This window comes from Struthio camelus, chromosome 12 (genome assembly GCF_040807025.1).
Source record: "Struthio camelus isolate bStrCam1 chromosome 12, bStrCam1.hap1, whole genome shotgun sequence".
Taxonomy (NCBI): Eukaryota; Metazoa; Chordata; class Aves; order Struthioniformes; family Struthionidae; genus Struthio; species Struthio camelus.
This window is the reverse complement of record NC_090953.1, coordinates 18,123,965-18,150,354: the sequence shown is the minus strand read 5'-3', so window position 1 is coordinate 18,150,354 and position 26,390 is coordinate 18,123,965. Positions and strand designations below refer to the sequence as shown.

Genomic DNA, 26,390 nt, shown 5'->3' with positions numbered 1-26,390 from the left:
GAATGCAACCTTTAGCAAATGTAAATAGCTTTCTTTTGCATTGGCTCCTCTTAAATCACAGATGCTTATTGCTGTCCTTGAAGAGTTCTGTAGTCAAGCTATAACTATTTGTGATAGAAATAATTAAAGAAGAGCCTAAAAATTGACGTACGCTCAGAGAATAGATCGAAGTAGATGATCTATAGGAATCCCTTCACTAAAGCTTCACTTTTGATTGTATAGGGGTATGGTGTTATTTCTGTCCAAAAGGTGTGCTAAAAAGGCCAGAGAGGCGAAGATAGAGTGCATGGCACTTTATTCTTTGACACGTGTTCAAGGATTTAATTTTCAGGCAGACTGAGCAGTAAGCTACCTAAAAATGTCATTTTGTTCAACCCTGTATTAAGAATTTAGGAAGCGTTAGTAAATGATAAACAGATGTTAATTAGTATGTTTGTAGAGTAGAGGATAGATATCTTAACCCTTGGTAATTCATAAATAGTAGTTACTTTGACTATTTGCACCTTGTAGTTAAGGCTTTACTAAAATATTTATTAAAAATTGAGAATTAAAATGGTTGTAATACAAAGAATAAAGCAAAGAATTCTTGCAGGCCAGCTTACTCTCTCCAACTGTTACACAAAGTTTTACGTTGTTATTACATTTTGGTGAAAGAAATGAAGGAAGGGCAACTGAATTTTTCATAGCACTGTGCTGAGACTTTTAAAAGTCGCAGGGATGTTGTTGAGCTACTCTTTTTTTCATGTAGTTCAGGCTTGTTCCATTCAGTGTATTAAGTGTATTTTTCAGTCCTTTGTCCTGCTTTAAACTAATGGGAACTCTGTCCTGTGTCAACTTTCTGTAAGTTTAAAAACAGAAAATGTAGCAATATAAAAACAATCTGAGAAGGGGGAAAAGGCACTATTTTTTGGCAACAGCACTGAATATTTTGATCTCTTTATTCATACGTTGTCTGCACTTGGTATGAACAGAGTGTCCAGGAAGTGGTTTATGAGCCAGAAACACTGATACACAAGAGCACAAGCTCAAGGCTTGGAGAAGGAAAAACAAGAAACAACAAAACTTCACAACCGACTTGCAGAAAATCTGGACTAAAGGAAAAAAAAGAAAAGGCAAATGCATTCTAAAAAGAAACCCTTCGGGCTGGGTTCTTTGCAACTTGACATCATTCTGCTGTAATTTACTGGAATGGCCCTAATTTATGCCATCTCAGGTTCTGGCCCTTCACTTTTAGGATACATGGGATGATTAGTTTGCATTAAAAGTTAAAGCCCACTAGTCTTGGTTGTTTGTTTGTTGTGACTGAATTAACTCTCGCTGCATTGCTGTGTCCCAGATTTAAGGCTACGTATGTCAGTTGTGGGAATATAGCTTTGCTTTTGTGTTTGGCACTAGAAAGACTTCTTGTCCCACCCTTACAATGTTATTTGTTGACCCATGGCTGTATTTTCAGTGAGGCTTTTTTATTTGCTTTTTTTTGTGAGGGTTTGTTGAGGAAAACAATATTTGCGTGTACTTGGAGATCTCAGAAGGGTGGATGAACAGAGCACAGATGGCTGTTTGGCCATAAATGTTTATTCCAGAAGACTTTTTCCTCTGATTCTAATGGGAGATCAAGCAGTCTGTGAACCAGCACGTGGGCATGTCTTTGGTGCAGTTTATTGCTCACTGGAAAACACTTGGCCTTGATGTCTCACTCATCCAGTTTAGATGCATCTTCACCTGCAGATGGCAGGTACAAAGCAAGCGCTCCTCTGGGGACAACTCACTCTGGGGCCTCTAGTAGGCTGCCTTTCACTGCAAAGATGACCAAACTTTCTCCCTAGGCTAATATAAGAGAAATGACTTACAGTTGCAGGAGGATCTGTTCTTATAGATTATCTTCTTACTACAACCTCAAAAACAGTTGTTTAGCCATCTTGCTTTTATATAATACTGTATCCATTTTTTTCCTTGAAATCTATTTCCTGTAGAAAAAAATTAATTTGTTGTTCAATTTTAGTTCTTTGTGTGATTTCCACTACTTCTGTGTAGTAATAGTGTTTTTAACAGCCATTTTGATCATCTAAGGCTACCTGAAAAAACGCATGTATGACCAAAACTTGTGTATTTTCTCCCAGCATACAAATTGCTCTAATTAAAATCCCTTTTCTCTACAAATCCTGCTCCTCTGTGCGTGTGTCTATGCAGAGCACTCTTTTGCTCTAACTGTGATAGAGTGAAGACACAGACAGAGCAAAATATTTAAGTATTTAACTTGTATTTAGCTTTGGAGTCTGTTTCAAATCTGCCCAAAAACTTGTAATGCAGGTGACCTAATAAAAGATGTTGACTTCTGCCTGTAAACCTCGTCTTGCCTCCGTGCAGGCACGTGCGCATGGGGGGAAGTGTGCATATTAAGGAGGAGGAGTTCTCATTCTGTAGCTTCATGAACTCTGAAGCTAGCAGTTGAAGGAGGCACAAGTCAAAATGCAAAGTAATGTAATTGGCTGTAATAGTAAGGCATAGAAGTAAAAAAGAAAAAGCAGAAATAGAGTACCGAAGTGTAGGATGAGGCACAATAAGAAGATGGCATGGCCAACTTTTAGTATGTCGTGAAAGCATGCAAGTGTTTCAGCTGTGCTGAATCTGAGTCCAGAAGATTAATAATGAAAAATGTAAAGCTATTGTGGAAAGGAAATGCTTCAGATCTAGTTTGTTGAATTTATCTTGAAGTATCTTATTTTTGCTGGTGAAAAAGACAGCTCAATAATAAATTTGCTTATTTTGCAGAACTTTTACTCCATGAACTGCACAAAGCTGTCCAGTACTTTTCTACAGGCACTTCACCTTTTAACACTATAACTAAGAAGTACGGTGTTCGTTAGGTCAATGACCCAAGCCATACTAGTTTTTCTTGCTTTTTTGTAATGCAAGATCAATATCTTGTACCCGTACCAGGCATAATATCAATTCTGTAAGACCACAAAGACACTACCTGCGTGTCTGAGAGGTGTCTTTTGCTACTGCTACTGAGTACCACAAAAGGGTTATTTTGCTTGCTACCAGGACTAGTCGAGGAGTTAAGTCTGTTCAGCTTCAGCGTGTTCTTCACATGTTGCTGTCTATGCAATACAAATGGTATGAGTGAAGCCACAGAAGCAGTCATTCCACAGACTGAATATAAGGAGATGAATTTGCTGCTAAGCTTGCCACTAAAATTCCTAACGGAAGTTCTTCACAGCAAGACCTGCTTGAATTAGGGGTATTCTGACAACGGAGAAGAACCAGAATCTCTTCTCCCTCCCCCATGCATTTCTCATTTTTACCTCTGTTAAAGAAAAGGAATCTCTTGATGTTAAAGTTGTTCATATGGATTAGAATTTGGCAGTGCCTTCATTGACCTTCTAAAATTAATTAGTAAGAAACCAGTAATGATATTACTATTGATAAATAATAATTTGAATTTGTGTATTCTGTTTCAACAGATATGTCCTGAAAGCAGCAGAAATATCAGACAGGTGCAATGTGCATCGTACAATAACAAACCATTTATGGGTCGATTTTATGAATGGGAACCTTTTGCAGAAGGTAAGGGAAGACGACTTGCTTTTGTATTTTTAAGCAGACTGTGTTTTGGAAAGAAAAATGTGCTTTTTACCCAACCAAAGCCACCAGGCTTTGATTACTTGAGTCTTGTTGATCCTTCCATTTTCGTGTGCTGAATTTATCCATCGGAGGGCAAGTAAATATCTCACACCAGTATTGCCTAGAGTACACAAGAATGAAAGCACTTAAGTATTGTATTGACTGGTATACTACTACTCATTGGCTTCTTACACGGTTGCAACAGTATTTCAACTACTACACAGTTAGTTATCTTTTCTTTTACTTGTTCACTTTTGAGTCTATATCTTTTCATGGCAAAGGTTCAGTAGAGCTCCATTTCAGTAAATGGAATTATTATTATTATTATTATTATTTTTAATCCTAGCTTAGCATCCGACTCATGGTCACAATGCATTCAGTTTAGGACTCTCTGCTCTCTGTAATTTGTATTTTCTACTGACGTGCTCAACTTTTGGGATGGTGACTATGGGAGGGGTAGCTATGCTAGCTGAAATGAATGCCCTGGAAGCTCTAGTAGTGATCCCCCCCCCCCCCCCCCCCGACTCCTAACGTTTAGAGGGTAAAATCTCAGCAAGTTGGGGTTGCAGCCTTCCTCTGGAAACATGTTTTGTGGAATAATTATTTATTCATCTTTCTGTCAGCAACGGCTTGGCCTGCCTCAGATCAGATCCTCAGTTATTTATGAGGTAAATAGCATTTTATTTTTCAAATATGTCTCAGGGCTCAAAGGAGTCTAGTTTATGTCTTATTTTTAAATTAACATTAAAAATTTCTCTTCCACAAAACTTCGAAGAACAAAGAAGATTTAAGCATACGAAAGTATGTATGCATATTGTGGCTAGCTATCTTTATTATTCTGAGACCATTCTATCCTTTGGAGTGAATCAGTATTACAGCGCTACAATGATGACTGAAAGTTATCCATAGACTCCTTTACTAAGGCTGAGCCATGTGTTCTGTGCCATGTCTCCTGCCATATGCAAGCAGAAAGTCTTACCTGGGAAGATAGGATATGGGCTCAATCAGGATATAGGCCAATCCACTTCCAATCCACTTATCCTTTCTGGATATGTGTAGAACAAAGCAGAAGGAAGAGAATTCATATGGATTTTCTTTAAGTCTCTCTTGGATGTGGCTTTTATTGCCTTCTGAGTAAGCAGCTGCACAGAACACAATTCCGCACAACTAAATAGATGTAACAGATTATGCCATGGCTTTTAGTATCTTATAGACATCTGCAGGAATTTATCTTTGCAGCAGACTTCATTACAAATAACGGTTTCCGTTTGTACTATGATTTATCTTTATGTTCACACCTTGCCCCTATAAGTTCTAAAACTGATGCAGCAGCAGGAGTTTCCTGATTATGCACCTGCTCTAAAGGTTTGTGGGGCAATTAGAGCTCTGTATACGCTTTATTTTCTTTCAGTCTTTAATTGAATGTGTGTCGGGTTGCTTTCGCAACTCCATAAGGGAGGCAAAATAAGAGAAGTGTGGAAATGGAACAGGAAAATTCCTTTCCTGATGGAGAGATTCCTCTTATAAGGCTGAGTCTCAATAAACTGAGGTCAGGTCTGCCCTGCAGAATAGAGCCTGATACTAGGTTTGGAAGTGGGAGTGGTGCAGGCTGGGTGAGTTGGCTGGAAGACAGCACATGCTAATGTCACTGTATTGCTCTTGGGGACCAAGTGAGCCCCTTGCTGAGCTGCATTTTGTGGATAGCTTTCTCGGAGCTAGCTCGTGGGTTTCTGTGCCTTGCCTCATCGCAGAAAAGCAAAATGCCTATTTTGGAAATGATAAAGATGCTTCCAAAGATGTGTTGAAGGAGGTATTAGAAGTCATTGTTTGTTTATTTTTTTAGGAGACTCTCCTGTTACACTCAAGGAGTGTTGCAAGTGTGTGAGGTTCCTTTTTTCTGTATGCAGAAATGGGCGTTTCCATGTGCTCTTCTAAAGCACGCTCTCTGTAGTTGCTTTAGATGAGCAGCTGTTGTTCACATTTGGCATTAGCTGTTTTTGCAGCTAAACTTGAGTCAGTGCAGATTCAGGTAGGTTAATATCTGACTCCTGGTTGAGGAAATAGTATTTGTTTCTAATACAGAAACATGCCTTCGTCCTGGTTTTAACTTTTGTGAGTGTACTGAAGTGTTGCTGAGCTGTAACTCTTTAACTTAAATTATGAATGTTCTATATTTTTAGTTTGTTGTGCTAGGCATTGTGAAATTGCCCAAAGGGAAGTTTCAGAGCTGTGCAACTCTGACGCTTTGTACCAGGCACTCAGGCAGGAAAAGGGGCTAGGTACTCCAGCAATCATATGGCTGAAGACATATTCTGCAGGCAAAATGATTCTTCCTAAAACATGGCTTCAAAGACTCGTGATGTATTAGCTCTGATGGATCCTTTTTCAAGCTACCGTTGACAAGGCACAGTCAGTAGTGGGCCACTTCATCCCACCTTCATCTCCTTGCTTCATACACAGCAGCTCTGACTCCCTCTACCCTGTGCCAGGAAAGATGACTCAGGGGATCTAAAACATGCCACAACCATTTCTTTTTCCCTACCCTGCACTGCACTGCACAGCTTGCTCCTTATGTTTATGTTGGATCAATAAGGACAGCTAAACCATGATTTACAGCCTTGTCTTGATGGCAAGTTAAGTATAATTATTATTATTTTTGAAAAATACAGATATTTTTATTTCTCCCTTTTTCAGTTCGGTGCAGCTGTGTTTCTGATCCCTGTTTTATCTGCTACTGTTCCAACAAAAACTTTTGTCTTTATTAAAAAAGCCATATTAGAGGGACTATAAAGCCTATGAATTTAGAGTATTTAATGAAAAAATCCCTAGTTCGTGTTGGAGAAACAATAGCTCAGAATGACTTTAAGGGTGGGATTTGAGAGGAAGATCCAGTTGGAACACAGGGAAAGCGTCATAGTGAAATGATAATAAAGCCCGTAAGGAAGTTTAAATCTGCAGAAGCAATAAATACTTGAATCATTCCGATAATCGAACTCTTCAAATTTGAGCTCTTAATTTCAGTTAACTTTTCTTAATTGTGGGGAAAAATTCTTAATCTAAAGAAAAGCGTTAGACATGTTGGTGGACGTATTAAAGGAACCTGTTTAAAGGAAGAGAAAACACCCTGTTAGTTCATTTAGAAAGTATAATTCTATGAAAATCTGATCACGAGAATCTCTGTCAGTTGAAGAACAAATGCGTTTTTGGGGGGAGAGGAACAACTGACGATTTGTTGTCAGAAATCCTTTATAAACCTGAAGGTGAAAAAGTCCTTTGCAGGAAAATCTGTCTGATACTTTGTCTTTGTAAGAACACCTGGATAATCTCCCACCTCCAAAATACATTGTGAAATACAGTATTTTCAAATCAATGACCCCATAACATCCTCATCAACTGCAGGCCGGTCGTCTTGCTTTGAGTTGCGTTTGATATTGACAATGAGGGTTTTTAATACTGAAATACCAGCCATGGGTTTCTGTTATGGGACTGAGAATTAAACCTGTGCTAGCCAGGCGTGGGAGGCGCAGGGCCGACGCGGAGAGCGTGCTGTGGCTCTGCAGCGCGCGCTGCGCCCCTTGAAGGGGCCGAGCCTTGCGGGGACGCTCTGCCTGCTGGGCCCGCCTTGTTCTTCGGCCTTGGTAAACCAGCAAGGGGAGCCAGGGAGAGGGCGCCCTCTCCCTCCTGAGCAGATCTAAGAGGGCTCCTAAGATCTAGGAGGAATCGTAATTGAGTCTCTATTGTATAAAACTTGAAATAACTCAAAACGTGTTCTTTTGGGACTTCGTGTCCCCCCCACACCCCACATCGCAATTTACAAGCAGAAAAATAATGCAAAGTCTGAGTATCTTCTTCTCAGGGATAATTTCACTTTCTTGAAAACAAAGAAAAAAGAAAGAGAGAGAGACAAAGAGAAAGAAAAAAAGAAAGGGAAGAAGAAAGGAAGAAAAAAGAAAAAGTGAGAGAAACTTTGCAAATCAGAGCCTGAGAACTGCGAATCAGACAGGATATGCCCCTGAAAGACGCTGAACCGTTTTTGCCTTCCCTTGTGGTAAAAGAAACGGAAAATTGTCATGGAAATAATTCAGTTTTCTTTTTTGAATTTTTTTCATTTGATTACGTTTGTTATTTTATAGACATTTCAATGTGAAGTTTTCTGAAACTCTGACTTGACTGAAAATTTCCTCCAAATGTCTTTGTTTTCTTGTTCGCAGCTGGCTCTCTTCTTCAGAGCTCCCCGTTCAGGTGAATGCACTTGTTTGCAATGCAGTGCGCTGATGCGGCTGCGTCGCAGTGAGGGCTGCAAGCCTGGCTGTTTCAAATGCATGTGTTATTTTACATATGCAGCTGTAACTTGTGTTACAGCTTGATGAACTCTTGCTAACAAAGGTAATATTAGGAGTGAAGACGTGGCTAAAGGATCTCCATAGAGTGGTGGCTGTACAGATGATTTAGTTTCACTTGGTAGAGTCAAGATTTCTTTGGCTTAAAATACTGTATCAGGCCAGACAAGTTCCTAGGAACAGAGCCATGCTCAGATCTTGAGAGCTGTTTGAACAGTTTGTTGCTGGCAGCTGGTTGTTAAACCGGCAGCCTGCACATAGCACAGGGAGCGGCTGTGCTCCCTCCTGTTAGCAGACACCCTGGCCTCGGAGGCGGGGAGTTTCACCTCCGTGGGATCGGCAAGTCAGCCAGAGTAGGTGAACCTTGGCGTGCGCGGCGTCTTTGGAAGGCCTGGCCGAGTCCGTTCACTTCTCTGCTGTGGCCAGGTTTGGCTTCCTCTTACGACTTTATTTTTCTATTTGCTTGCTGAGAGAAAAAAGTGGTGCAGAGCCAATATACCGCATTGCTCTTTGGAGCAGGCTTTGAGTGTGGTTGGGCTTCAACTGCCGTGAAAATTCCTGTCGCTGACAGCTGCAGTAGTGTATCTGAAATAGTGCTAGTGAAACTGCTGCGCTTTCAGTGGGAACAAAATGTGTCTCTAGTCTCCCCCAATATCATTGCTGCCAAACGCACCTGCTGGTGGGCGCTGTGATGAGTGGTCCAGCATCAGCTGGACCTGGGGTGGCTGCAGAAGGCAGCCGGCAGGGCTGCAGCTGACGGGCCCTGGGTCGGAGGCGCCCTGCAGGGTGTTCAGGCCCTTTCTGCTGCCTTCGTGAGCGCTCCTCAGAGCTATGGATCCCTTCGTATGGGAGGGCAAGATTTACTGCATCGGCTTGAACTGGAACAGAATACAGACTTCTCGAGTTTCAACGTTTGTATGCCTGGAAGTATAGTTAGTCTGTACATTTTTCACATTGGACTTCATGGCGCTCTTTCCTTAAAGTAACTGTCACGTCAGCGCTCCGTCCTGAAGCCTGCGCTGCCTTCAGAGGACGACTCGCTGTGTACAGAGTAGAAATCCTGTCTGAGCTTACTGTTTTAAAATACCTTCTAGTAACCTGACTTCTAGCTATCGATGTTTCCCAATTACAGTTGTGAAATACATAAACTCTAAAGAAAATTAAATATACAACTCCCACCGGTGTGTAGCAAATATTGCAATTTTGGGATATCGCGTCAGATAAGAGGCATTTATGATTTAGACTGGGTTCATTTTTGATATTAGCATAGGGACTAAAGACTGATGCAAGGCTGCTACGTTTATTTGTTTGTGTTGCTGGATTTGTAACAACTGATTTCATTGGTTTTGAATGACAAAAAGGGCTGCTCTAGTAGATTGTAAAGTAGCGAACCAATTAAAGCAGTTAAGTTGCTAGGGAAATTCTCTAGTCTGGTAATTGATGACCCTGAATGAGCTCTGTTTTAATATGGCCAATTATAAAAGAGAAGAAAAACCTAACTGATCTTCTAAAAACCTGTCAGTTACTCAGAGGTGCAAATAGCTTTAAGCACTTTTGACGCCCTGGTCGGAGTGCTGCCCTCAGAGGACTGTTATAGGAGTTATTTGAAGGGGCCAGGCAGGCAGGACCTCCGGAGGCTCAGCAGCACGCTGTAGCCGCAGGCAGCAGGGTTTTGCTGATGCCTCAGGGTCTGGGAGGTTCTGGCAGCGTGGGCAAGTCTGCTAAATGCGTCTGCTGCTTAAACTATTACCAGTCTGTGTCTTCGGGTGCAATACTTCTGTGACGCAAGCTCGATCTACCTTTCCTGCCACAGCAGCTAATTAACAGAGCATCTATCATTTATTAACTTTGATACAGGTAGAGCTTTAGTTTATTGCCTCTGTACAGGAAAAAGTGGGGGGTGTTGTGCCTGGAAGCTGTATGACTGAGTAGCATGGTATTTTTTTTAGTGGTACGTGGTGCTTCAAACAGAGCAGAGACTGCATTGTACTTGAAGATTTTTCCGTAGCTTCTTCCTGATTCTTTATTTCAGAGAATGTAATACTTCCTTTGAGTTTTAAAAATTGAGTTTTTAATTTGGTTTGCCATGGAAGTAATGCCTTTTAAAAGACTAGATCTGAATCAAAGCTTAGGATTTCTTTCTGGAGCTCACAAAATGAGTTATTTGAAGTAAACCTGTCTTCCTCACCACATCCTATCTAGCAAAGTTGGTGGAAAAACAGACATTAATGGCATTTTATATAAAGCTAGTTACAAAGGTCTCTGGTAGACCAGTGTGGCATGATCACTGTGTTTCTTCTCACAAGGTTTTTATGACAGCTTTAATGATCAAATCTTAAAAGAAAAAGACGACTGTTATGTTTAATCGCTTCCTCGTATTCCTGGAATAGGAAGTGAGATGTCCTTGCAGTGCTTCTGTATGCGTTGGGATGTCCCTCTTGAAATGCCAGTGTGCGTTCAGGCACTGCAAGTTGTCTCTTGAACTACAAAGAAACGGCCAAGGAAATCACACTTGAGCAGCTTTGTGTTCAGATAGTTCCAAAGTCGAATAACACATTGAATGCAGAAATGTGCATATTTGAAGGAAAAATTTTGGTTTTAACCTAACGTGAGGTGTCACCACCAGGATTTAATAGACACTGAAGCTGTGTATCTCTTTCCACAGAACATTGCTTTACTGAAGGTATGATTGTAGTCAATGGGAATTTGTTTTAGATTCATCCCATATTTTGCAGATCGTTTCTTTGTTTTTCTAAACATATTGAGCCATATCTTCAGGTGCTGCAAGCTGGAAAAACTTGTATTAACACTATAAAAGGGTCTGGTCCAAACTGTTTTCCATTTGATATCTGTCTAAAAAGTATATCTTAACAGATTTTTTTTTAATGATGGCTTTTTGCAGGATTGCCTGGTGTTTTGCTGCTCATTATGTTCACTTTGAATTTCAGACTAGATTGACCAAACTTAATTCAAAAGATTTGTTTAGCAATGAACTTTAGTGATTATATTTAATAAATGAGGTGAAACAGCTCTTGAAACAAGTAATTGTCTTGACATAGGCTCGCTACTTCTACTTCAAATTTGGCCTGATTTATTTAAAAACTTTGTTGATCTTAAGAGCGTTGATCTTAATTTTGACTCTGCCTCAAACCTGAGGAGAGTTAGCTGTGAATATTTCATATGCTGCTGGAACAATATTTCAGGATATTTATGGGACACATTTGAGAGTCTGTATTGCAAATGGTGAGCAGTTACTCATGTGCCTAGAAGTACTCCCTTAAAATGACTATTTTTCTATATAAAATTATATATTGTTTCTGTACACAATTATAACCTTTGTATGTCCTAATAGCTTTACAGCCTGTAGCTGGCCACAAGATGATAATGGATTCCTTCTTAATGTGAATGGATCTTCTTTCTCATGAAGAATTTTCACATAGAAAAATAGAATATGTTTCTTATCTTGCTGAATAGCTCTCTAGTGGGTTAGTTAAAACAGTGGCTCAGTAATAGCCACAGAAGTGACAAAATTCTCGTAAGTAATACATTTGTTGTCTTGCCAAATTTTCAGATTTTGTTTCTAAGTTTCCTGTTATTACATTTTTAGATGTCTGTTTTATCTTCACATTTAAGTATTTACATGTAGCTACCTAATTGGTGCAAATAACTTTGCAGCGAGTTTTGGGGCTGGATGAAAATGTAACCTATTGGATGTTGTGTACAGTAGCAAACAATGAATTTTATACAAACAATATATTCAGGGCCAACCCTGAATATATTTTACTTATTTTCACTGCTTTAATATATTGTTTTTTCTTATGTTTGAATTGTGAATAGTATGTGCATATAAACAAGTTATTTTAGAAATATATTGTTTATATGCACATTGTCAGTGCAAGCATTCATTCACTGTCCATTGTCAGATCTCATTATGTCTGTATGCAAAACCTTTCTAGAAGCACTATAAACTAAACACTTCTAAAGTTTTGTATGCACAGAGAAACAGTGTTCGTGTTGTCTTTTTAGGTTAAATAGAAGTGGAGCTTCAGCTTGGAGGAGTTAGAGACTTGGTCCTTTAGCGAGGTCAGTCAGGTAGGCCCTGATGTGTTTCCCGAACGCCCATGACTTCTCGGCTAGAGGAGAGTGCAGTCCTGCTGAGGCAAAGGCGACTTAGTCCCAGTTGATGAATTTTTGGCCTTTCCTGATTTGTAACTGCTGGTTGTGCTTATAACGCAGCATTTGCTATGCTGAGCTAGCGTTCCTCTAGTTTTTGATGCAAAACTTTACCAACTTGATTTTTTCCTCCCAAAACACAAGAAGAAACCTTACAGTTTTATTTATACTTTCTTTGATGAATTACTTTTAGTTAGTGGACATGCAGATGTTTGAGCATATACACCATATCTCAAGAAGTAATCCAGCTGTGCTGTGATTCATCCAGCTGCAACGTACTCTATTCAATGAGGCAGCTGCCTGAAGTCTTCATTTCTCATGACAATAGACCATACTTTTTTTTGGTTTTTGCCTCCACCTGTTAGAAGTCTTTCTGATTGCTTTTATTTCATTTTAGAGTTAGTTGTCCTTGAAGCTTATACTTTAATTGCATATAGTGTATTTTATATGACAATTTTTTGTTACTCTTATCTTACATAAACTACTATAACCAGCCAGAGTCATCAAAGAGGCAACAAACAGTTGTGGGAGGCTTGAAAAGTAAAGAACAGATGATGTTTATATTCATTGTTTAGCTACAGCTCAAATAGTGCACACTTCTCCAATGACCATAAATCAGCATATAGGTAGTAACACAATTTGCGTTCCTACATTTCATCAGAAAAGAACAAATGGATTATTATCACCTTTTTTCCCTTGTTCGTAGCAGGTGTATAGAAAGGAACTATCAAGGAATTTGTCTCATACTTTCTCCTTGCAAACCGAATATCTGAGGCTATGCTCATCAATTAAAATAAATATTAAATAACTATGCTGATGTAATCTCCTTCTACATGCTCTGCCATCACTTTGCATGCACTTTTCCTCAGGGTTATGATCTGTCATGATATTCTGAGATTTAGAAAATAAATTTGGAAAAAAATAGTAAAAAATTTATCCTGTTTGTATATTATGAGAATTTTTGGCTTCAGTTCTTCAACTACTGTGTAAGTTGATGTATGAAATATACTGCAATTTGCTTTGCTTGGCTTTTTCTATTATCTGTTGGGCTATTTTAAGTTGCATCAGTCTGAATCTCTAGCTGTTTCAGGAGCAGTTGCTCAGAAAATGAGTAACTTTAAACTGTGAACAGTAAGTGAGTAGTAGATTGGTACAAGATTGGAAAGTCTAAAGCATGCATCTGAAATTATTGAGAGGAGCTTGAATGCTCTAGGCCTACAATTCCTCTTGAATTTCAGTGATCCATGGGCTCTGATTTCCTTTAGATTAATTGAAAATCCCATCCAAGACAGTGAAGTATCCATTTTTCTGATATTACTGAAAATTGTGACTATTTCATTTTTTAAGTGAAATCTCCTTAAACTGTTGCTCACTTATGAGACTAAAATTTATTCAAGTATAATCAGATGTGAAGTTCATTTATATTATATGCCCTTTATCCCCTTTATTTAATTCTGGCTTGTGACTGAATCACGAGAGAGAGCAGATGGGCATTTACAGAGCTTTAAAACTATGTGCTGAAGTATCTGAGATATTTCTTTAACTTAATCAATAAACCTGCTTCCTGAACATCTGTTGTGTTGAGCTTGATCTGGAAATTGTAAATATCCTGTGTATTACTGAAATATGTAACTATAATCACTTTCTGTAGGAAACTTTAATAAAAAATATACTTAGACACGTATTTATATATATATGAAAACTTATTGCTTCAATGTGGCAATTTACTGTCTATAGTTATTCTTCCTATATTACGTTATTAATATATATATTTTGATTTGCATTTGGAGGAAGCTTAGCAATATCGGAGCCTGGCTTTTATCTGGGGTTCTGGGGTTTGTTACAATTCAAATAATAATGTGTATGTTTTTTTAATTGTATTAATTCGAGCAGACATCATAATCTCCTCTATGAAATCAAGCCTCCTCCCTGCAATAGGTCACACACACGTGTGCAAATATGTGTCTAGTTGTATGCGTAATGTATGTAATGTATGTGTAATATGTGTGATGTGTCTAGGTAACAATGTACCTCAATTTCCACACTTTTCTACTTGTTCTTTTGAGGGAAAAATGGATTTGGAGGGAGGAGAACGAAGAAGATACGGATGTTTATATACGGACAGCTGGATGCCCCTCAGGAGTTGGAAGGGGTTGTTACTGTATTTGGGAAATTGGAAGCAACATCCATTGAATGTTATCATTCAGCGGTAAACTCAGTACACCCCAAAGTGGGCTTGAAAGTAAACCATGTAAACAGAATATATTTGTAAGAAGGCAGGAGAAGGAGAAAAAGAAGACAGGCCATATCTGTCTTACTCTTACTGGGTTTGGATAAATTTAGCCTAGCTTTGCTGTTTAAGAGAGATTGCCTTCTGTATCCAGGTGACCAATATTTATTTTAGAGCATCTATCTTGCCTAAGTGCATTAACTGCAACTTGTGTAAACGTCTCGTGAAGAATTATGCTCTCATTTCAAAGTGTAGTTAAGTTCCTCTGGTGGGACCAGAAAGTTGAGGAAGGTTGTTGTGGCTTTTAGGCTCAGCTTTAGGGAAAAAAAAAAAAAGTATCCAGACTGTGTGGTAACAAAGACTTTTAGACTAGATGAGAATTTGGAAGTAGGTTATGACTTTAGAAAGCACCGTTAAACAAGCATGATTGGGCCAGACTAGATTATCCCTTGTTAGATGATGTTCACTGACAGGAAATTAGAACCCTTTCCTTGAAATGGAGCAGCTGTGAATTATTTTTGGTGATAAACTCTTTACAGTAGTTTATTTTCAGACAGGAGATGCACCTTGCAGCATTTCTGGAGTAAAGAGGGCTAGGATGGCACTACTCGATCAAGAGAAATTGTGAAATATGTCACGCAGAGCACATTAAATGGCACAGAGTGATACTAGCAATCTCATTCCTTCGTATGCGTAGAATATCTTTTGTTATGGTTAACTAAGAAAACAGGCAGTATGAGATCCTGGTAACTCAGTGAAGAATTTCCTCTTTAATCAGTGGTAAATTTATGTATCAGAATGCAAGACCAAAATGCATTCATCCTGAAGAGCGAGCAAACAAACAAAAAAACCCAAATTATTTCAGTCTTTTCTGTTAAGTGCTGTACTTCCAATGACACCCCTCCCCCCTTAAGAAAAACTTGTGATAAAATTTTGTTGTTCTGTAGTGGATCTTCATGCTGTGAAATATCTTCTGGACCTTTACTGCTGAGAGAATAGCTGAGTTCACTGACAGCAGTTAAAACCATGTCTTCAAGTGTAGCTAACCTGGGATCCACACTGTATTTTGCTAGGCATAGTTAAGTAGACACAGAGTTGTTATTCCCATGTAACTGTAGAACTGAGGCACAACAAAATTAACAGTTTAATCCTGTAATCCCTTAGAAATCCTTATGAGACTTGCCCAGGGTCAGAGGTGGGAATTTAACCTATTTTCCGAGTCCCGGTCCAGTATCTTCATCATAACAGTCTTCCTGTCTTCTGCTCGGTTTTAAAACGCATCCCTGATTATACTAGCATGTATATGAATAAAGTCACCAAAAATAAAGCTGGCAGGAAAAAGCAGCACTGCATCTGCTGCTGGAGGTGATAGCTCTTGGTGATTAAGTCCTTGATCATGACTTTTATTATATCTTCAGCCATGTTCAGTACTCAGGCTGGTCCTGAGATGTTCAGTACTCCTGGTGTCAGCAATACTTACAGAGGGAAGATAAGAGAGAAGTCACAGGAGGAAATCTGGACTTTCAAGTTTCTGAGAAGTGAATGTGTATTGGTTTACATCCTGGCATTCCTGCTTTTAATATTAAATTCAAGTAAGTAATAGGACCAATATGTTATTCTGGGAAGCAATGAAAAAGTAATTTTGTAGCCTACTTTGTTAATGTTTGGCTCCGCTTTCCTTTGCTGCTACCAACAGCAAGACTACCATGGTTTCAGATCAGTATTCATGACTGCAGTATTAACAAATTACCTGATACTGTGAAAGCGTCTCTGAGAAATGCCATGCAAATGCTGTTCATGGTTTGAACTGAAAAAAAAAAAAAATACAATTTTTTTCCTGTAAAATGGTTTCTGATTTTCTTTTGAAACTGAGCAAACAAAAACACCGACTGAATTTGTACCACAGATTTGTACTTGCTAGTGGCCCTTGGAACAAACAAGCTAGACACCCACTACTGAGAAATCAGTTAGAGAAAAGATGTCAGGTTTACATTAGTTAAAAAATATAATCTAAAGGTTGTTGATTCTTAACATTATTGGTGATATAACTAGATTTGGAAATATTTCAAATAATGTTTTATTTCCTGTGCTATTTTTCCTTTTCTGCTTGATCAGCAAAGAACAAAACCAAGAGTCTCAGTTTTGCTTAGGATCCTTTACTGCTGGTTTCCTCTAACAGTGTCTAGCTTAGTGCTGGCAAGTTTCGATTTCAGGCTGTCAGAGAGATGCTAGTGGTAGGTTTTTTTAGTACTACCTCTGTTGAAATTTAATAAAATTAACATTACTTGTGAAGGAAATTCACTTTGAATCCTAGCATGAGGCAGGCTCTTGACAAAAACTGATGTTGGGAAGCATACATGCTGCCCATCTTGCCTCATAAGAAATGAAATGTGGTGACAATTTATGCTCACAGTGACCATGAGCTAGTCTGATACTCTGCCATGGCTGCATGCTTCAACTGCATGCTCATTTCATAGGAGTCAATGATATCTCACTTTAGTGTTAACACAATAAGATGTAAAATCTTAAGGGATGCTTTAGTAATATAATAAGGATACTGTGCTGAATCTGAATTTTTCATCTCAGCAGAATTTTTCATCTCATCGGTTATATTCTGATAACACAGAATCTTTTATTCCACAGAACATTCTTTATTCGTCAGTAAATTGCTAAATTTATGCCTATGGTTTTATAATTTCTAGTAGTAGCCAGAGTTAATATTAGCATTAAGATAGATATAAGTAGAATGTGAAGTCCTAAAAAAGTATTAGTGTCACTGTTTTTGCATGTGCATCATGTTTTTCTTTGTGTTGTCTCCAGTAAAATAAGGTACGTTGATTTGAGTGTGTAACAGGTGTAATGGTATAAAATGGCTACCAGTGGTTCCTGGAAGGAGGGGAAAACGTGCTGGAAATAAGCAAAGAATAAAGGAATTTCAACTGAAGTTTTAATTTTTAAACTGCGACTTTAAAAGATTGAGTTACAGTGTTGGGATCAATATAAAATTAAACCATACTGTTCTTTTGAAATGCATTTATTTTGAGCAAAGCCATGTTTATGAAGTACTGTGTGAGGATTTATCAGAGCAAAGAAGGGCCCTTTGATTGGGAAGCAGTCGGGCTAGTATAAAGGTGAGTGGAGGAATACCCAAGAAGCATGAATTGTACGCGGAGTCAGAGGGTGTCATTACTGAGATTGTTATTCAGGAGTAAAAACTAGCATAGAGCAAGGTTGCTTTAAATTAACATATACTGGGAATTTAACCAGCCCAAGGCAATTTCAGGGATTGGTCTCTGCCTTCTCTGTATCCTCTGCTTTGGATCTTGTGCCAAGCACAACCTTCTCAGAGCCAAGGGCTCTGCCATTTAGGAATTATTCTATAAAAATTATCCCGATTACTCTGAGTTTTTCATCAGTTCTAGTAAAGGTTGCATGGCAACCTTACCTGGTTGTAGAATTACAACCTTTTTGAATCTCCACTTCATTTTGTAGCACCAGATCTGTTTGTATGTTGAGTTTCTCAAGGGAGAGAACAGAGGGGCGTATTAATTACCTTGACTGTCTTATCGAAAGAGAGCTTTTCTCACACTTTTTAGCGCTGTTTGCATGGCAATGGTTACCATATATAAAGTATAGATGTAGAATAAGTGCTTCAGGATGCTTTAGCCCAGCTGAGGACTATTTGAGATGATCATCATCTCTTTGAGGTGATATGGTATTAATTTTTACCCCTGTTGTCTGTGGAAAAGTCTTCAGTTGAGGATCAGAGCCAAAACGTGACCCCAAAAATTTACCTTTGCCTTTGAATCCAAATTTTGCGCTTATTCTAGCTTCCTTATGGCAAAACCCCAGTGTAAACATGGCATCCTATCCCTATTTGAAGGCCGCTTTTCAGACATGAAAAATGCAGGTTGTTCTTAATCCTCCTAGGTCTTGGTGAATCTAGGTGCTAGATTCTTTTCTTCAGCAGATTCTCTGTTCAGCAGACTGAGACTCAGATGCTCTGAACAGATTGATTTTATAGCTTCGCAAAGATATTTTTGGGGGTATTTTTATGTTGTAGTCCTAGAAATGCTTGTCATGCAACTCTATGCAACCATTTTATACAGTATTTACACATTGGAACGGGGGAAAACTTTGGGCTCACAGTACTTTGCAGGTGTGCAGTTTTTCCAAAAAAAACTCACTGATCCTGTCATGTCTTCTAGGTCCTTGAAATAATCTGGAGAAGTAAATAGAGCTGCAAAGTTGAAACAGTGTAATAATTCTAACATGTGTTATAGGTTAACTTCAGGGAATTGTTGAATAAACAGGGCAACAGCTAAGCAAAGGATTATCAACATGTGTTCCATCTCTGTTGTTAAATGTATGGAATACTTATTCAACATGTTTCTTGTGTCTTTTTCCATCTTTGGCAGTATATTCTTGATTTTAAGCACTTTCTTCTGTGCAATGTGGTCTGATCAACTTAGAATGCAAAACTGAAAAATGCCCACTGAATATTTTTTCATATTTAAAAAGAAAAGAGCAGTTGAGACATGGGGAAGAGAAGAAAAGGTCAGTTTGTGAAATGAAATAGAGAAGAGATTCCTTATTTTAAAATGCATATAAAACTTTGTTAGATTTTAAAATTGCTATCTTTGCCTCTGTTTATGTGTGGAAGTAGTTTTTGTTGACTAAACTATACATTTCAAAAAGTTTTAAATAGTATTTTAATGTTTTCTGTGTGTTTGATTTCATAAGAAATTTCATATTTATCTACTCTAGTCAGCAGTGATTGTCCTAATCTAGTGCAGCATGTTCAGCAGGCTGTGGAGCTCCCAGTCAGGTTTCTGCTGAAGTTAAAGGAAGGCACTATAAATATGAGTTTTTATAGGTCTTAATGGTCCAAGAGCTGTTGAGGTTAGTAAGAGTTTTTTCTGTTTACTTCTGTGATTTTTGGATGAGGTCAAAGTTGCAGAGTTATTCACATGAAACTTTACCATGTAACTGAAAAAGTGAACTAAACTGACACCTGATCCTGCAAAGGTTTGTTACAGGTTGATAATATCCAGATTTCTGTGTATTTGTAGAATTAGGCATGTGCATAATTCCTTGTAGGATCAGGACCTCACTAGAAATTTTCACAGTTTCTTTGGAAAATGATGACAAGTTCAAAGACTTCATCTCTGATTCATATTGTATTCAAAAGTTCTGAAGTTCAGACAAACAGACAAACAAAGCACACATGGAGTCCTATTAAATAAAAACAATTTCCCACCTACTTTGGGAGGGAGATTTCTTCAGAATATTTTTCATTATGTTGGAAGAATTGCTATTAAGAAACTTTTCATTTATGATTTTTTTTCCACTTTGAGTCTGTTCCAATATCAACTGATACAAAAGCAAAGATGCTGTTAACTTCAGAGGGAGTCAGATGAGAATCTAAATATTTGCGTTCTTAACTTCATTTATGTACTAAAATATTGTTTATGCACATTCGGCGCTTTGACTCTCTGGAATATTTAGGTGCAAAATTCTGTTTTCCTAATGTACTTCTCTGGCATTGTGCAGATATTAGAAATTAATACCTAAATACTGATAAGGTATTAATACGCAAGCTCTGGTTCCCGTAAAAATTAATGGATTTTTTCTGATCAGCTTTAGAAATGTTATAGTTCTCACTCCTTAATTTCCAAACTGTGGTTTGGATCAGCTTAGGAGTGGGGCCAGGAGTTATTGATACTGGTGTGATGCAAGTGCACAAGTCCAGAAGTGACTAGCTGAAAAGCTGAGGAAGCCTCATCTAGGATGTGTGGCTCAAATACAGAAGATCTTAATTTCCAGATCTAGTAATGGATCTATTGCTGTGTTTTAATAGTAGGTGGTTTGTTGGTGATAGAAATTTAACCATAGGTCTCAGGCACTTAAAGCATGAGCAGTTTTGCTTGAACTAGAACATCAGGCTCCCTTAGGTAAGGCCATAATGGCAGGCTTATCAGTTTACATGCATGCCCGAGTAGGTGCTGGAGGGGAGGTCCTCGCCCGTGCCCTTGAGCCTCATCCTGCTGATGTTGTGGGTTCCCGCTTCTTACCACAAGTGCCTCCATAGAAATGTGGTAACTGGTAATTTCCATTCTTCTAGCCTGTGGCAAACGCAAGGCAAAAGGCATTTGCTTAAGCTTCTTTTGTTCTGATGAAACCTTTCTGTGGGTTTTAAGTGCAAACGCTTTATCTTGTGCTTGGTTTTACACGATGAAAGCCTGCCGGGTGGGTCCCTGTGGCTGGAGCTGAGATGCTGCGACTCAGGGAGCTACGTCTTAGTCCTTAGTCACTGCAGTGGGGTTTTGCAGATGCAGGAGGTATGAGAGACCAAGGGCTGAACTATTACAAAGAGTTCATGAGGATTAAGTATTACAGCCTATTTTTTCAGATGCCGCCTGTCTAAGTGCCCTCAGTTTGACATGGAGCATGGAGCTTGCAACTCTCTTTTGATGCAACTTTGCTGGAAAAATGAGGCTACTTATTCTTATTAATAAGAACTTGGGTGCTTGTGTTGCATGTTACTCTTTAAATGTAGGGATTTCTCTCTTTCTGGAGAATTATGTTAAAGTTTTGAATTGAAGTTTTTGGTAGTGCTGAGTGTAATGAAGAGAGTTAAAAAGATTATGCCAGTTTACTCAGCATAAGTAGTTGGACTGGCATTTATATATGCTTGATAGTCCAATTTGTTATAATGGATTACTGTTTTCAAGGCAAGGAAAATCTTACCACTGTGAAAGGAAAGCTTATAATATGGATGAACATCAGAAGAAAGAGATTCCCAGTGGCAGTATATAAAACATAAAGCAGAACCGGCTTCTATTGTGCTCTGTTTCCATTAGACATCTTGGAAGTTTTATAAGCCTGGCGCATAATAAATATCTAAGCCGTGGTTTGAGGTAATTTACAAAAGAGAGAGAGAATTCCTGCTAATGTTTTTCTGGATCAGTCCTCCCTCTTACACCCAGATAGATACAAATCTCTGGCATTTGCCCACAGAGTCAGCTTGTGAATTTGTTAATTTGCTTTCCATATTGCACTGTATAACAGTGAATTTAAACCCAAACACCACAAGTTTAAAATTAAGTTTGAAAGAGCCAAAGAAACTGTGCATTAAATTTGCTCATATATCTGAAAAGAGGAGATCTGCTTCTGAATAATTTTGGTCAAAGGCCTAAAGAACATTGAGGTGCAGCACACTGTGATTGCTTATGCTGAAACAGTACTGTGATACCTCTGGAGAGTAATCACAAAGAGCTAACTGTTTGGATCCGTTACACCATTGAGGTAGATACCAAGTATAAAACCAGACCTCAAAAAGTAGAGCCTGATTCCCCCTGCCCCCCCTTATAATGAGTCTGGTGACATCATCAGATCTGAAAAGTAATATGGTAAATTTTACTGTATTTTTTTCATTGCTCCAATATAAATGTAACCCACTGTATGTAAAATGCATTACAGCAAATCCGCAAGCAATTTCCTTCATTGTAACAAATACTGTATCTCATTAGAGCAAAACAAGCCCCCAGTTATGTTGCAGAACATCTGCTTAATGATTTCAAGTTCCTCCAACAATGCTGCCAAAACAGCTAAAAAGTCAACATCTAGTCCATTACTTTGATCAACTGAAGTAATAAAATTATAAATAATGCGCCAAGTGCAGATCTGGTGAAAGACAGAGTAGTGCTGTTGGATCTAAACTGAGATAGAGCTGTTACTAATGGTGTTGTGGCGTAAGGCACTGGAACTGGTATTTGAAGGCAGAGGTGGGAGTGGGTTTGAAAACCAGATTTCCCGTTTGCTTAGACTTCCTATCTGACAATGAGAAAGTTAGTCCTTCTGTGTCCAGATCCTGACAGTAAAACTCAATTAAAAATGTTGGGGTTTATTTTGTTTTTTTTTTTTTCCCCCTCTCATGGGCTTTGGTATTATGTAATGTATATGGAGTGTTTTAACACTACTGATAAGAACTGAAGCATCTATAAACAAACAGTAGATCAATGTTTAGGTCAAAATTTGGCATGATTCATAACGATATTTGTTATTTGTCTGGTTTGTGACTATATCAGTTTCTGCTCTGGGTGCCTTATGGAAAAGGTCACTTAAAGTTGTTGCGGGGCTAACATTTTGACTATTTGTTTTCTTTCCAAAAGTGAACAAAAATTGAAAACGGAAAAATTTTCCAGGAATATATATGCCAAAACTTTTTTTAAGCAACAGACTATTTGGGATCAGTGAAGCTGAGACTTCAAGATATATGTATGTTTATAATTCTACAGTTAACATTTCAAGAAGTTTTTTTACTTCAGTAAGATGAAATGTTTCAGCATTGAAATGAAACAAGGAAGTAGAAATGATTTTGACTTTTCTCTGTCCATTTGCAGCAAAACCAATGTATTCCAAGGGAAGATTTCAGTTTTCACGAAACCAAATTTTCAGTTACAATGTGACAAAATGTCAATTGAATGAGTCCACTCTATTTGTTACCAGAGTTGAGAAATAAATAAATAAATAAATGTATAGATAATATAAAAAAAGTTCTTAAGTGCAGGTACTAAAATGATCATTTCCCTATGAAATTCTTGTTGTCCACAGCCCGCTGTCCTCGCTAACGCAGCTGGGGAAGCTCACAGCGCTGCTTTTCCCCTTGAAGAGGTAGTCTGAACCCATCCCGTTGAGCGGCGAGTGGGGGCAGCCGAGGGGCTGGCACCTACATGTGGTGCCTGTGGCCCGGCTGCACGAGCAGCGTCCGTGAGCAGAGGGCAAAGGAAGGCCGGCGCTGGGGCCTCGTCCCTCCCGCGGCCGCTGCAGGATCAGCCGGGCCCTCTGGCAGAGCTCCTGTGCAAGAGGGCCTTTAGAGCCAGCCAGCTCTTGGGGGTTGTCACCATTGCTGTTGCTTTCAGGGCTAAATATTTTCATGGTTATCATCTGTGCCGTTTGCACTCTGGACAAGTTTGATGTGTATTCAGTTTCTTCAACTGCCCAGTATGCTGGCGATGTGCTCCTGCTTTGGCTAGTGGGAAATAATCAGAAGTAACTTCCAAAGAAAAATGTTAAAGAAAAACCTTGAAAGGAAATGAGGTACTTTTCTGAATTGTAATCTTCCCTCTTACCTCTCAATATCCATTACCATGCTGAAAGAAAGATGTACTCTGAAGTGAGTCCGGTGCACAGTGATGCTGGAAGTTTGAGGATCGACTTTAAATTGCCTCAGAGTTGTGTAGAAGTAACAGAAAGACTTTTACTTCTGTAATTTGGGCTAGGGAATTCTGCATAACTCGGCACAAGCTTCCTTGGAAGACGTTACATTGTTAGTACTGTGAGATTGCAAAATATTGAAATATCTCATTTTAAGACGCTGATTTTTCCTTTTAATTTTAACTGCTTCAGTAAGTCTGAAAAAGGTCAGGTCTTTGTTATGAAATGTTATGCAAACGTTAAACTACTTCTGGGCATGATACTTTGGGTTAATATATAAAAGTCAAATTTAGATACAAATCTGCATGAAGACAAAAGAATGCCAAACTTTCCAAAGGACTCAACGAACACCTATGCATATTAATTGCAAAGAGTCATTTTACTAGCTCCTTGGAATCCAAAAAACCAGAAACAAAGCCCTGCCACATACCGCATTTTCATATCACAGTAACCGTTACCACATAAGGTAATCTGATACAATACTAAGATATTAGAAATATTTTCCTCTTGGGAAGCCTGAGTGGCACTGATGGACTTGTTTGGTAAAGCTCACAGACAGGATGCCATGCAAGTGTGACCCAGCCAGGTCAGGAGGGATGTGGTTCAGTGTGGATCCACTGGAGCTGCCCGTGCTGGTTTGGTCTAGATAAAACCAGCTTTTAGGACTGTAACGGTTCCTGACTTTCTCTATGTTTGGGGCATATGGAAAAAAGTTTTTTGTTTCTTACTGTCCTCTCTTTTCTCTTTTGATGACACAGCTGAAGTTACAAATTGCAGTGGTAATCTGTCAAATACCAAATCTTAATTCAGTATTTTTTCTTAGCCTCAGATGGAAAGTTTTTAGGCTATCGTGTCCCTCAGCGGTCTGGTGTGATCATGTAATCCTGCCATCTGCATAGCAGAGGTCGTGCAGTTGAAGCCCTTAGGGCATGAATTTTTCCTGTATGAGCCATAAAGTATCTTTCAGAATGAAAGTAATTTTGAGTTTTGACACTTCAATTAATGTCACAAGTTAAATACTTCCAGTGGTTAATTACTCAATTATTCTTTCCAAAACTAATTCCAAAAATGGTCTCCAGCTCTCCCAGAAATCCATTACTTGACTATAAATTCTAGCAAATCTCCCCCCCTCCCTCCCCCCCCCACTCCACTCCTGGTGGTCATCTTTGAAAAGTGATTTTTGAAGCATTTAGCATTGTGCTCCGTATGATTCTGCAAGAAGTAACTGGTGCAGCATAAGGCACTTAATGAAGTTCTTATCTCTAGGGCTTGTAACTCCAGAAATATCCACAAACAACATTAGCAAGGCAAAGTCCATAGTTTGTTAGGATGTGGGTGGTCCAAGATGGTCCAAAAGTCCCCAGTTAAGTAGGAAGACTGTGAATAGTGAATCCGAATGACGCGGTTTGGTGGCTGGGTAGAGGGATTTTTATGTTTTGAGGAGATTTTTTCACGTGTGTGTGTGCGTCGTCTTTTCGACAGAAGAAGCTCAGACCAAGATTAAAAGATGCCAGAATGACAGACAATATATAAACAGTACTTACGAGATTCCTGGACTTGAGTCATTTCCAAGAGATTCGTGCACACTGCCAAGTCATTTGAAAAGGAAGACGCCTGAATCTAAACTGGTTAAATGTACACCACAAGAAGAGAACAAGTCACTAATTTGTTTCGTGCTGTTGGATACAGTTCAGCTGAGATTATTTTTTTAACTACTACCATCTTCCAAAGCACTTGTAAAATAATGTAGAGAGTAACTGTATAGAGCATTGTTTGCCAGAGTTGCTGTTTCTTCCTCAAAAGGAACTTATACTGGCATCATAGAGTCAGCTCCACCAATTCCCTTGCGCTGTTTTCTGGTTTGTTCCCCCAGGTTTGAAAAATATAACCAAGTCTGCAAGTCTCATAGTCCAGAGTGACCCAAGAAAATTCCTTTTACTTTATATTTCAGTCCAAAAACTAGTGGCAAAGTAAAAATACCATCCTTTTTCTTGTATCTTGCTTTTTTTATGGCATGATTAGATCTGTTGTCTACAAATGGCATGCAACAAGCAAGTTAGTTTGTGGTGTAAATACCTCAATATGGTTCAACAAAGTTGCTGGTTATATTTGGCCAGATGTAAGCAGTATTCACTGTGACAGTTCGAAGTGGGTCAGCACGATTTTTTTTCATCTTTTTTCCTCCTCGGCTCAAGCATAGCATGCTTCAGAAAATGACCTGCTGTGTGATCTGTTGCAACAGGGCAGTGGTTGCTCACCATAGAAGTAGAGTTTTTTGCCAGGGAGCTTGAAGAGCACTTAAGAGAACGTGATACCTTGTGGTCATCCATTAACCAAAGCTAAATGTCAACAGCACGCTTACATTAATTTTATCACCATGAACTTACAGAAGGTGGGTACAGAAAAGAGTCAAAAAAGATGCATTAAACAGTTTAGTTTATCCATCTGCCATTTCGTTGTATCTTTAAAGCTTTATTTTCCGGCTTTAAATATTCTCAAGTCTCCTTGGGAGAATTTTTCATTATTTAATAGATCTCCCTGCCAGGGTTATTTTTGAGTGAGATTTTGGGCTCAGGTTTTGGGGAGTTTTATTTTGATCCTATGTCTTCTAAAACTCTTAAACACTTTATCTAACTTTCTTAATCCTTTTTTGTGTACTTACAGTGTTTTCAGATGTTTATGCATCTGAATGGTCAAATGTATAAATACATTTATAATGGTTGCTTTTACTGTATTTGTTTAGCTTTAAAAAAATTGGAAGGAAATTCTGGTTATTCATCTCATCATTGAAAAGAAGTAGT

At 38.7% G+C, this 26,390-nt stretch overlaps 1 protein-coding gene across 3 annotated transcripts in view; it reads left to right on the top strand.

Annotated features, from left to right (window-relative positions):
- THSD4 (thrombospondin type 1 domain containing 4) overlaps positions 1–26,390 on the top strand; it is a 428,840-nt gene that overhangs the window by 125,763 nt on the left and 276,687 nt on the right. For all 3 annotated transcript variants that reach the window (XM_068958767.1, XM_068958768.1, XM_068958766.1), the window contains one exon: positions 3,468–3,570. In XM_068958767.1, the coding sequence (XP_068814868.1) occupies positions 3,468–3,570 (103 nt within the window). The remainder of the gene's footprint in view (positions 1–3,467; positions 3,571–26,390) is intronic.